Source organism: Pyrus communis, chromosome 2 (genome assembly GCF_041283825.1).
Source record: "Pyrus communis isolate YQ-2024b chromosome 2, ASM4128382v1, whole genome shotgun sequence".
Lineage (NCBI taxonomy): Eukaryota > Viridiplantae > Streptophyta > Magnoliopsida > Rosales > Rosaceae > Pyrus > Pyrus communis.
The window spans coordinates 26,849,284-26,861,776 of NC_142566.1; the positions used below are offsets into that span (position 1 = coordinate 26,849,284).

Consider the following 12,493-nt stretch of genomic DNA (forward strand, 5'->3'; position numbering starts at 1 on the left):
AGTGGAGGTGTCTTAGGAAACAAAAATCAGGTGCACGCGGAGCCACTGGAACTATAACGTGTTCGCAGTTGAGATTGTGACACGTATAGGATAGGTCATTGTGAAGAGTGGAGTGTGTAGCTGGAGAGATCGCGTATTTGATTAAAATTTGGGTGGTGAAAAAACTGGGGTAAAATTTAAAAGATTCCGCACGGTAAAACGTGAAGTAAATAAAGTACGGAGTTTGGCGCTAAAAAGGGTTTTGCTGACTTTGAGGTGGTTAATTGGGATTGGAATATTGGTGGGGTCCGCGGTCAACAACTCTCTGCCATCTCTGATTTGCGATTGGTGGAATTTTCTAGTTTGGTGTGATGGACGGAATGGACGGACAGTATGTGAAAGAAAAGAATAATGATTCCAATCGAAAAAACAAAAAGGTGCAATAAATTATTGAACATTCACATCAAACATTTCTACTCAAAATCCATTAAACTATGTACTTACAAGCAAAACGTTCATATTTTAAATCATTTTGTAAGATCATATTTGTAAAAAATAAATTAAAAATAAAATTGTTCAAACGATCTATTATAGCAAATTCTGTTCATATCTTTGTAAACAATCCAATGATTAAACGACTTCGATTTTAATTTATTTACTGCAAAGACGATATTTATAAAATAATTTACTATATGGACGAGTTTGATCTTATGAATTCAAAACCATAAAAGCGAATCGAAAACAAAAATTGAAAAGTAACATGAAGGTCAGAAGAATAACCGTGGATAATCCGTTATATGAACAACATAACCCAAAAAACATGGAGGACTGAAGAAACATATAACCTGTTCAAGGTCACAAATACGAATTCAAAACCAAAATACGAAAACTAGTACTAAGCTCTACGCATTCTTCCTTACACTCTAGACGAAAAACGGATACCTACTCAGACAAAATTACACCAGAAAAAAATCCCCGTGGCCTCCTAGTTAATATGCATCTCCAACTCGGCCTCGCCCCATGCCTCGACGATTATCTCGTCCCCGGTTCATGTACATAGGCCTGTTGTAGTCTTTTGGTGGTGGGCCACCTCTTAATGGGGACCGGCTTCTCTCTCTAGCATCATGTGCCCATCGGCCACGGTGAGGAGGTACATGCGGTGGTGGTGGTGGTGGTGGTGAAGGAGAAGGCAGTCGCCTGTCAAATGGTTTCCTTTCGTTAAAAAAGCCATCCCTTCCGCGATCTCTGTTACCCCAGTCTATAGGCATTGGCCTATCGAACTTGCTTCTTCCTCTATAGTTGTCAGAGTAGTCCAACCGATCTCTTTGCATTTGACGGTCAGGAAACCTGCCTTCATGCCTTGGAGGTGGGAGCCCAGGACCAAAATCTCTGGGGCCATCTCTAGCCCAGCCACGAGGTGGAGACCTATAGCCACCATTTAAGGTCCTTCCAAGGGGAGGAGGATCAATTGGTGGACCAGGGAAGCGTTTATGAGGAACGTTAGGAGGTGGTGGTCCAGGATAACCCCTTCGAGGACTTCCCCCAGTTCCACGGCGGGGCTTGTTGCAGTTGTTGCAGTATTCTCGCCTTGCAAAGTTCAGGTTGCCACATCTGAGACACATAAACAATATAAGAATTGGGACATGATGAATGCATATTTACAAGCACTTGGCTCGTCAAAAACAAAAGTAAAACTGAAGGGCAAATTGTTCCAACCAATCCTGCAATCAGAAAACAGAACTGCTACAGCGGGGACCTCTTCCACTTAAAATGGTTAACAAGATTCTGAAGCTTTTACCTATTAAAATTCATAATTTGATCATTGTGATTGGTTCCTAGAAAACTAACTATAATGCAAGAAACCAACATTCAACTTGGATAAGCTCCACTTTTGAACTAAATAGATTTAAATAAATACAAAATTCTCAAAACTTGTACAAGATTTTGTAAAGTATAAATGCATGTGTGTGCCTCTCTTTATAGCCATGCCCTAGTTCCAAAATCTCGCCTTAACAAAATCACAGGAAGTAGAACTCTCTAGCAATCATATTAGTGACAAGTTCCAACGAGGAAAACCTCAAAAAATAAGGAAACGTAAATGAAAAACCAAAAGAAAGAAGAAAGGGAGAAAATGAACCTACAAAGGATCTGGGCAAATCCAGTCTCCAAGCCTTTGGCGCACATTTGGATTATTTCTACTCCCTTCACCTCTGAATGGCCCAGGACCGAGCCCTGGTCCATCTAAACCTCTACCAAATGGCCTGCCAGCACCCCTTCCTCGAGCATCATGGGGTGAACGGTCTCGATATCTACCAGAATCCCGTGCACTGCCAAAATCACGCCCACGTAGGGGGGCCCCTGATTGATTATACTCAGAGCTGTAGCGATGATCCGCATCCCTGCGGTGTACAGGTGAAGCCGAACCTGCACGCACTCTATATCCTGGAAAGGGTAGTGAATTGTAAAGATAAGTAACTACCAATTGCACATAAACACAGACAATGGGAGTATAATGTAAGTAGCTGAGGAATTGGCAGTTGTGACGCAGAAACTTCAATACCATCATTTCAAAGTTTGTAAGGACTGTTACCATAACTCGGGAGAAACATAATACAAAAGTGGAAGAATATAAGAAGTTCAGATGATAACTGCCCTGGTTACTTCTCAAACAACCGGCGAATAATACCAGTAAATACGGCAATGAGCATGTCAAACCATGATTACTCAACCTCACAGTCCTCAACACGTAGTGCAACTGCTCACCCTAAGAACAATAAAATTTCAGATAGGTTTTATATTTTCTAAAGTCACATCCATCTACCACATGAACCATTACAAGCTTTTAACCTACGTATCTGGAAAACCCAATAATCATAAGTCTGGTGCAACCATAACCATGTAAGACCTTCTCGGTGATAAGGACGAAAATTTCAACCATATCTGCAACCAACAGATAAAGAAGATGCAGATACACCTAGCTAATATTTGATACTAATCCAGCACAGAGAACAATAATCCCAGAACCAGTTGAAGCATGCCTGCAAGAAGGAGCAGTGAAACCAAAGTGCACGCCCACAGGTAATGAACTGCCCAAAAAAACCCCACACAGAACTTCAAGCCTCCAAATAACTCTACAATTTACCCACTCCAAATATGTTCATTTCTTCAGAAACCATCTTCACATCTTTGAAGAGAAATCAAAACGCCAGAGTTCACTAACCGCTGCATAACCATTCTGAATCTTATAGTGGGATGAAACAACTGAGGCATGTCCGACCCGAGTAAGTAATTCCATTAATTTGTTGCCTCAATTTACTAGTTCACCTTCCATCAAAAACAACTCAGCAAAGTCTTACAAAAATACAGAACCTAGAACTGACAATACTAAAAGAAGTTCCCGAAGGTCCTTGCACTCTACACCCAATTCAGCAATGGTGAGAATTAGTTACTATATAACTATCCAACTAACACTATACAGGCATCTGACCCCCCAAAAAACAAGGAAAATTGAAAATGAAACCACAAACAAACCACTTACCACATACAATTCCCAAGCACAAGTTAAACCAGTGAAACCAAGAAAACTAGAAAAGCTCAATGTTACCCGGCAAATAACATCGTCCTTGATTTTCCTAACATGGAAAATTCAATACCACTTGACCAAACTGAAACCATCTGGCAATTGTAACCAAACTTTCCATCTTCCAGAGCATCTCAACTAAAGCATCCTTACTGTTGGTTGCAAACTTGCAATTCAAAATAACCAAAATGATACTGTTAGTGGGAATAAGTTCCGCGCAAAGCTTGCGCCATGTCCTGTGCCCAGAAATTCTTAAGGCCCTGTCAAACTTCCAGTTTTGATTGGCATGTCTACATAAATATTTGATATGAACCGGACACTAATCACCAATCCCATAAAAAAGCAGACAAAAACCACAACCATAGTCAATACAACAAAATGAGGCCCAGAAACCCATATTCATTGATGCAGCAACCCACGAGTTCACGCATCATATACATTTCCCATCAATACCCACAATATGAAAAAATAATTTGCCCCAGACCATTGCCCGAGACCATGATCCAAGACTGCACTCACACCAACATACCTTCCTCAAGATTCATGTTCTCGCAGGCACATTCAAAGCTGTAAGACACAATAGCAGAATTCATTTATTCACAGTTTGACACTCGATAATTGGTCATAGATCCACATGTTCGACACGCAGTGTAAACAATCAATAGGTCAAGAAACCCATATTTTGTTGCCACAAATTAATAGGACACTATTTATAAGAGCACCGTAGCTACTTCTGATAATCGTAAACACGATCAAGCACAAACTAAACTTTAAAATCAATTACTGATAAACTAAGAAGTTTCGACACGAACTATTTGTAGCTCAAATTTATGCTCACAGAAGCCCAAAAATTAATTCCAACATATTAACCTCTTTATTCTACAAGTTTCACATCAAACACACAACATATGATAAAATCCTACATCATAGATTTAGATTACTTCTGCATCAAAAGGCCTACAGAAACTCAAGAAAATAATGAAGCAAATAAGTAATCATGATTATTGAATCTATAAGACAAAATGCTAAATACTAATCAAATTATAATTTAAGTACAAAATACAAAATCAAACTAAGATTTGAGCATAAATCACCGTGACACCGTCAAACAATGAATAAAATTCATGAAAATAAAAAGCAGAGAATTAGAGAGACGAACCAGGGTCATCGGAGTAACGATCCGAGCGAGTGTAGGGAGGAGGCTCGCGGCGAACCTCGCCGGGCTCGTAATCGCTGCCACGGCCACCGCCTCCACCGCCGGCGCCGTCGCTGGTGGAGGGCCGCACGACGAGGCTGCTGAGAAGAGGCTGATGATGCGGTGTGGTTTGGTCTTTGTCCCTTGACCCCATCGTTCTGTGCGCTTCGCTGTTCGATAGCGATGAGTCGCGAGAAAAGGTGCAAGCGAAATGCAATGCCCTAAAACTGGGTGTGAGAATTTTGTGTGAAATTACAGAAAAGGGTGGCACTTTTTCAACTTTTTACAATTTTCATGGCTTTCGAGCAATTTAACCAAACTACAGGGCCCAAAATGCAAAACTCAAATTCTCAAAGGCTCGGATGGAAGTTCCACCGGTCCTTTGACGTAACGGAGACCGACAACCGGCAACTCCAAGTGTCCAATCACGTGTCAAAAATTATACTCAGGGTTTTATTTTTGACGTCATAAAGGAAACTAAAAACAAAAATAAATGGAGCAAAATGACGTGGCAGTACGAGAAAATTTATGTTTTTTTTTTTAAATTATGTTTCAGCTGTATCTTTTTGTCTGTTTCTCTTGTATTCCGCTCGAAAAGCACAACAAGAGGTTGCTCCCGTAGATTTCTCCGTATTAAGTTCCAGCACCTTCCTTCCCTTCCTCACTCGGCATTTATCACACCAGAAACCACCGTACCCGGCCCACCACAGCCGCAGTACCCGCCAGTTTCTCACTCGCGCGTAAACGAAGCTGCTCCAAAGCTTCCTTCTCGAACGCTCTTACCTCAGAGCTGTAAAGGAAAGGACTTCGAGAGTGAGAGGCTGCCAAACCTCGCCGAAACCCGTTCCCACACGTCTCTGATTTGCTGCTTGAATTTCAGATCCGTTGGGCGATCGGAGCGTAGATAAGGTATTCCAGCTCGATGGATTTCTGTGAAGTTTTGAGTGTTTTCTGAATCGCAACTTGCAGCTCTCGTTTTGGTTCCATTTATTTTTTGCTTAATTGTGATTTTTTTAATTCTTGATATCCGTGTTTTCTTACTTGAATTTAGATTTTGGTTCAAAGTTTGATTCTTGATTCGGTTTTGCTGTGGAAGGTTTGGCGGAGGCTCTGTTTTTGTGAATTTTTTGTTTTCATTTCGGAATTATTTGATATTGTTATCTGTTTGGTTCCCGAGAAAATGAGGAAAGGAAAATTATATAAATATCATGTTTTGAGCGTTTCCTTTACAATCGGTTAAGCTAGTGCTTGTTTTGTAGTCGAAGTGACGGATATTTCGAAAGTATGATTCCAAATTGTTCTAATTTGTAGGAAGGCTGGTTGCAGCTTGGCATGCGGGGCCACCAATGCGAAGCTTTCTCGATATACAATCGGTTGTCATCGAGAGACCATTCAAATACCATTGACATGGATACAAAAGAGTTGATGGATCCTCTTGACGTGGAAGAAAATTCAGGTAACTCAATTTATTGAGCATCTGTAGTTTATATGTATGCTGGGTGCTATCAATTGTGATGCTCTGGTGTTCATTTTGTACTTTCGTGATGAATTTACCACAAAAGTAGCAAATTTTAAAAGGACAATGGCAGAGATATTTGTAAAGACCACACTTTTCTTGGAAATGTTAGTGAGGAGTTCATTGATTCTAAGGTCTTCTCATTTTGGCATTAAACATATACTTATTGTATGTGTATAATTCAATTAAGGGTTTAATTCTTGTATCTGTTTTAGTTCTTTTACAGAAAAGTACAGTTCCAGAACATTCAAACCCCTCATGGAAGCGGTCTTTTCCCCATGTACTTGTGGCAACTCTATCTTCATTCTTGTTTGGCTACCATCTCGGGTTGGTGCTTACAGTCTGCTTCCCCTCTCTTTTGCATAGTTTGTTTTATGTTGAGGCATAAGAGAGTAATATACCTTCCTTTTCTTTTTCTACTCTTGCTTTGTGCAGGGTAGTTAATGAACCGCTTGAAAGCATATCTAAAGATCTTGGTTTCAAGGGAAATACCTTGGCAGAAGGTGACTTGAAGTAGATCTTTTCTTTGTTTGTTTGCTATAACTTGTAAACTAATTTATGATTTTTGCATTCAGCTATCTGTTCTAATGGGTTTTAATAATTTCAAATGAAGGTTTGGTGGTGAGTACCTGTTTGGGAGGTGCCTTTATTGGATCTTTATTCAGTGGATGGTTAGCCGATGGAGTAGGACGTCGTAGGGCTTTTCAACTGTGTGCATTGCCCATGATAATTGGTGCTGCTATGAGGTGATATATTTACTTTTAAAAGCAACTGTCCCAATATCATCATTTTGATTGAGAACTACATGGATCTATACTTTGCGAGATTGGTTTTTTTCTCCTTATATTATCATATTTTGTAATTGCTCTTTCTGTTGTAGTAGTTAGGTTCCTGGAATTTTTTGAGTTGTGAATTTGTGATATAACATTATGACAGAGCCCCTTTTTATGTACCTTTGTTGTAGATCTTTTTTATCCTCATGGTACTGTAATATTATAGGGCTTTACCATTTTCCTTTTATGTGATGTTTCTTTATCACAAAATCAGTGCGGATCAGTCTGGTTTTTGTAATGTAGATATATGATCTGTCAGTATCCGATGTAACTGCGCACATTTATATTTAAATACAAGTAAAAGTAGTCCGCAATACTCATATACTCCTGTCTTCAAGGGCCCTCTTGTAATACATCTTGAAGTACTTCTGGCTAAAACTACTACCTGCTTTTGCAGTGCATCAACCAAAACTCTTGCTGGTATGCTTATAGGAAGGTTATTTGTTGGGACTGGTATGGGTCTGGGCCCTCCTGTTGCCTCTCTTTATGTGACAGAGGTACTGGTGTAAACCTTTCTGTAATTTGTGAATACATAATGTACTTCTAGTCTTATCTGATGTTTCTTTGTTTACTTGAGCAGGTTTCTCCTGCGTTTGTGAGGGGTACCTATGGCAGTTTCATCCAGATTGCAACATGCCTGGGGATTATGGGGGCTCTTTTTGTGGGAATCCCTGTTAAAGAAATTGCTGGCTGGTAAGAAACATGACAGGCTTCAAAATAGCATTGGTTCACATTTAACCTTTCAAACTTATAATCTTTGGTTATGTGTCAGGTGGCGTGTTTGTTTTTGGGTATCTCTAATCCCAGCGGTAATACTGGCTCTTGCCATGTTATTCTGTGCTGAGAGTCCACATTGGCTACATAAGGTATGCTTGCATCTCACTTGTCTTTGGTTGAATAGAAAAATTGAGCACACCTCTGAAAACAAATGTTAATAGTCACGGTGTCATGTGATATAGCAAGGAAGAACTTCTGAGGCAGAAGCTCAATTTGAGAAACTCCTTGGTGGATCACATGTCAAAACTGCCATGGCAGATTTAGCCAAGTTGGACAGGGGAGATGAGACAGATACTGTAAACCTTTCAGAGTTGTTCTATGGCCGCCATTTTAGAGGTATATATTCTGGCTCTCCTCTCTCCCTCTCCATCCACCTGTGGTGTATTTCTTTCCTCTTATTTATTATCTTTCAGCTTTCTAAAAGTGCTTGGTTATTCACATGTTCGTTTTGCAGTGGTTTTTATTGGGTCAACCTTATTTGCTTTACAACAGTTATCTGGTATAAATGCTGTCTTTTATTTCTCCTCGGCTGTATTTAAAAGTGCCGGAGTACCATCAGGCCTTGCAAATGCCTTTGTAGGAATCGCAAATTTGTCAGGTATACCTTAGATTCTTGGTTGCGTGTTCACCTACCCACAACTTTTGCATTCTGTCTCTTGACTGGATGGATTTTTATAATTTCCAGGATCCTTGGTTGCAATGCTTTTGATGGATAAAGTAGGGAGGAAGCTGCTACTCTTATGGAGCTTCTTTGGGATGGTAAGTTGAAGTTGTGTGTCATTTTTTTGGTTCATGGAATTCAATATCTTGCTAGCTTTGCAATTATGGGATGCATTTTATCCTCACAGGCGATGTCAATGGTTCTTCAAGTTGCTGCAGCAAGCTTTAATTCATCAGCATCTGGATCACTGTACCTATCTGTTGGTGGAATGCTTATGTGAGTAATAATTTTGAATTTTACATCTTGAAGACTTTAGCCGCATTAAATGAATTTATCTGCATGTAAATTTTTCCAACGATATTCTTCTTGTGTATTGTACATGCTGAGGTTATGTGTCCATAGCCTCTGCAAATGTGACGACAATATGATTGTTGCCATGCTTGAAATTTTCGTGAGATTTTATGATGCTGATGAATGGCCTTTAGAAAATTATAGCCACCGGTTGGCACCTTGGTGAATAATCACGTTACACAATGACATAAAATAATCAAACTTTTTTTTATCCAATCATCTACCGCAAAATTTGTGCAGGTTCGTCCTAACATTTGCTCTAGGAGCTGGTCCAGTTCCAGGTCTCCTTTTACCAGAAATATTCCCCAGCCGTATTAGGGCTAAAGCAATGGCCTTCTGTATGTCAGTGCATTGGGTAACTCTCTTTCTCCTCCTGAATTCCATGTCATCTTTTTTTAGGCTACGTTCCTAATTATTGTGTAGCTTCAGCATTCTAATAATTTTGTGATTTAGCTTCTTCGTCTATGCAGATTCTGAATCAATCAATGTAGTTCAGTTAACTTATGGTTTCATTTATTCTGCGACTGGGTATTTTTCAGGTGATAAATTTCTTTGTGGGATTGCTATTCTTGCAACTGCTTGAACAACTTGGTCCGCAGCTTCTGTACTCTATATTTGGCACCTTTTGCATGATGGCTGTGGTTTTCGTGAAGCGAAATGTGATCGAAACAAAAGGAAAATCGCTCCAAGAAATCGAGATAGCGCTCCTTCCACAAGAATAGAGTTATATGCTTCTAATATGAGAGCAGTGTTTGCTGCTGGAAGCCTACCAGTTGCGAGTTACTGCTGAAAATGGTACTTTTTAGAATAGATAGTACTTTCCACGGAAGGGGGGAAAGAGTAAAAAATCAAACAAGCAAATCGTTCAGATTCTCGTCCTGTGAAATTTCGGTGAACTTGTAAGTGTCTTTATCCAGGTACGACAGAGACAATCATAGTCGTATAGACGTAGTGTAGGCTTACGTATCTGTATTTGTTTAAACTATAAAATGTACCTTGAGAATGAATGATAAATTTGAGGCTTAGTTCTACACTGATCAGTTTTATTCACCGTAACTCGAAGCACGGTTCCTCGGGACAGCTTTTCGGCATGTCACATAACACATTATAATTTTATGTCAATTTAGAGCATACGTTTTTCTTCATCTGCTGAAATTATATCCGAGAACGTCACACAAAGATACAGAATTGTTAATTCGGTCAAGATCTAATATTTTTTTGATCATGAATAATATCAGCACCAACTGTTCTACACCAAGAACTTTAAATTCTTCATCTATTTAGCTCAAGCATCTTTGCATGTCAAAGAGACCAGTGATCTTCCTACAAATGCAGTTTTTCGGCATCGATGGCCTCAGATTCCGGCGTCACCTCTCATGGCTCCTCCGTGGATTCAAGAGCTCCATTTCTCCGACCTCCACATCCCCATCACCATCGATCATATGGTTCCCGTCATGCCCTCGGGGCCTACTCCCGCGGCTCCCGGGAATACCCTTTACCTTTCGAACCTCGATGATGTGATTGGATCTCGTGTTTTCACACCCACCGTGTATTTCTATGCCTCCGATGACCAAAAACCGGTTATGAAAGCACTGCAGGATGCTCTTGCTAGTGTTTTGGTTCCGTACTACCCTTTGTCGGGTAGGCTGAGAGAGACTGGAAATGGAAAGCTAGAAGTGTTTTTCGGGCAAGACCAAGGAGCTCTCATGGTGGAGGCGCACTGCGAAATGTCCTTGGCCGAACTCGGAGACCTCAAAGTGCCAAACCCGGCATGGACGCCACTGGTCTTTAGGTTTCCCAACGAAGAGCCATACAAAGTGCTTGACATGCCATTGCTGATAGCTCAGGTGACTCTTTTCCGCTGCGGCGGGTTTAGCCTTGGCTTGAGAATCTGCCACTGTATTGTCGACGGGATTGGTGCTATGCAATTTCTCAGCTCCTGGGCTGCCACCGCGAAAGCCGGCACGTTGATCTCAAACCCTACGCCGTGTTGGGACCGGGAAAATTTCCGTCCTCGTGATCCACCGCTGGTTAAATTCCCACACGTTGAGTACATGAGAATTGATGACGGATCAAGTCTCACAATGAGTCTCTGGCAAACCAAAGCTGTTCAAAAGTGCTATAGAGTAAGCCGTGAATTTCAAACCTGGCTGAAAACTTCGGCGCAACCAAGTGATGACATGTCGAGCACCTGCAGCACTTTTGATGCTATGGCTGCTCACATATGGAGATCATGGGTGAAAGCACTCGATGTGAAGCCGTTAAACTACGAGCTTAGGCTAACATTCTCCGCCAACGCGCGGCAGAAGCTTAAGAACCTGCCGGTAAAAGAAGGGTATTATGGAAATGTGGTGTGCCTTGCTTGTGTCACAAGCACTGTGAGAAACCTTGTGTATGGAAGGCTTTCGGACACAGCACATTTGGTCCGCGACGCCCGGCTTGGCATCTCCGAAGAGTACCTGAGATCAACAGTGGATTATGTCGAAGTGGACAGGCCAAGGAGGCTGGAATTTGGAGGCAAATTGACAATAACTCAATGGACAAGGTTTTCAATCTATGACTCTGCTGATTTTGGATGGGGAAGGCCAATATACGCCGGTCCTATAGACCTCACTCCGACGCCACAAGTTTGCGTTTTCTTGCCGGAAGCCGAGGCTGAGCAGAACGGGACAATGCTTGTGTGCATTTGCTTGCCGGAGTCTGCCACAAAAAGCTTCACACAGCTTTTGTCCCTCACATAGAGTCCGGGTGACCGAAGTGTTAATTAGCTAAACGAAATTGATCAAACCCTTAGGTATTATTTGACCCTTGGATTTACCTACCATCCAACTAATATATATGTGATTCTACATTCACCACTTAATTTTCGGAAATACATCTTTACTCTTTGGGTTAATGCATTTTGCATCGCAAGATTTGAGGGCAAAATAAGCCATGAGGTTTCAATTTTAGGAAATCTAACGAAAAATTTAAAAAATCTTTAGTTTTAAGAAAAAAAAGACAAATAAATGTGTAGTGAATAGTATCAGGTAAAAATGTGCTTTTGTGTTAAAAGTGAACCGTACCAAAAATGTTTTGTTAAAATTCCCTTCAATTTTTACATTTTAGACACATGGTTTTTGAATTATACCAATGGAGTGAGTGTCCAGTTTCACTTTCCCATTTGGGAAATTAGGGTTTCACGGCTTCCATCTCAATGGGCTGAAATACGCGCAGGAACAAAATAATTTGGGACATACGAAAAGTAGGCCCACATCACATGACTCATAATTTGGGGCTACATCCAAATAATCTTCTACAAGCCCTAAATCATGTGTCATGTTATTAATTCATGATATGTTATTGGGAATGACAAATATTTAATGTAACTGTCACATCGTTACGCGGTGTTATTAATTTGTAAATCATAATATGCATACGTAAAAACTAATATTTTCTTAACCAATACACATGTAACACCACATAACACTTGAATTAACTAAACTTTGTAAAACTATATATTTCTTCTCTTACAATTCTTCATAACTTAAGTAAAAATTAAAATTAAAATTAAATCCCTGAATTAAAAATAAAAAATTCTTCAATTACATCGTGACCGTCC

At 40.4% G+C, this 12,493-nt stretch overlaps 3 protein-coding genes across 8 annotated transcripts; 2 read left to right on the top strand and 1 right to left on the bottom strand.

The window, feature by feature from the left end:
• Positions 1 to 727: 727 nt before the first annotated feature.
• On the bottom strand, positions 728 to 4,979 carry LOC137747125 (RNA-binding protein-like protein). 2 transcript variants are annotated; one of them, XM_068487143.2, is made up of 4 exons: positions 4,719 to 4,941; positions 4,089 to 4,126; positions 2,121 to 2,421; positions 728 to 1,590 (listed from the first exon to the last, which is right to left on the bottom strand). In XM_068487143.2, the coding sequence occupies exons 2-4, from the start codon at positions 4,102 to 4,104 to the stop codon at positions 969 to 971; spliced, it is 939 nt and encodes a 312-aa protein (XP_068343244.2). In that variant the 5' UTR covers positions 4,105 to 4,126; positions 4,719 to 4,941; the 3' UTR covers positions 728 to 968. The 2 variants fall into 2 exon arrangements, with proteins under 2 accessions (XP_068343244.2, XP_068343243.2); XM_068487142.2 differs by lacking the exon at positions 4,089 to 4,126 and having other exon boundaries at positions 4,719 to 4,979.
• Positions 4,980 to 5,308: 329 nt separating this feature from the next.
• Positions 5,309 to 9,925, top strand: LOC137746858 (putative plastidic glucose transporter 2). 5 transcript variants are annotated; one of them, XM_088690005.1, is made up of 14 exons: positions 5,309 to 5,663; positions 6,066 to 6,210; positions 6,486 to 6,597; positions 6,706 to 6,773; positions 6,884 to 7,016; positions 7,501 to 7,600; positions 7,684 to 7,796; positions 7,876 to 7,969; positions 8,063 to 8,216; positions 8,335 to 8,478; positions 8,566 to 8,639; positions 8,729 to 8,817; positions 9,133 to 9,247; positions 9,432 to 9,925. In XM_088690005.1, the coding sequence occupies exons 2-14, from the start codon at positions 6,087 to 6,089 to the stop codon at positions 9,612 to 9,614; spliced, it is 1,503 nt and encodes a 500-aa protein (XP_088546131.1). In that variant the 5' UTR covers positions 5,309 to 5,663; positions 6,066 to 6,086; the 3' UTR covers positions 9,615 to 9,925. The 5 variants fall into 5 exon arrangements, with proteins under 5 accessions (XP_088546131.1, XP_068342974.2, XP_088546132.1 ...); XM_068486873.2 differs by having other exon boundaries at positions 5,323 to 5,663; positions 6,070 to 6,210; XM_088690006.1 differs by having other exon boundaries at positions 5,650 to 5,850.
• Positions 9,926 to 10,180: 255 nt separating this feature from the next.
• On the top strand, positions 10,181 to 11,788 carry LOC137746860 (HXXXD-type acyl-transferase family protein). Its single transcript, XM_068486875.2, has one exon. It carries the CDS (start codon positions 10,269 to 10,271, stop codon positions 11,631 to 11,633), a length of 1,365 nt encoding a protein of 454 aa, XP_068342976.2. The 5' UTR covers positions 10,181 to 10,268; the 3' UTR covers positions 11,634 to 11,788.
• Positions 11,789 to 12,493: the final 705 nt, after the last annotated feature.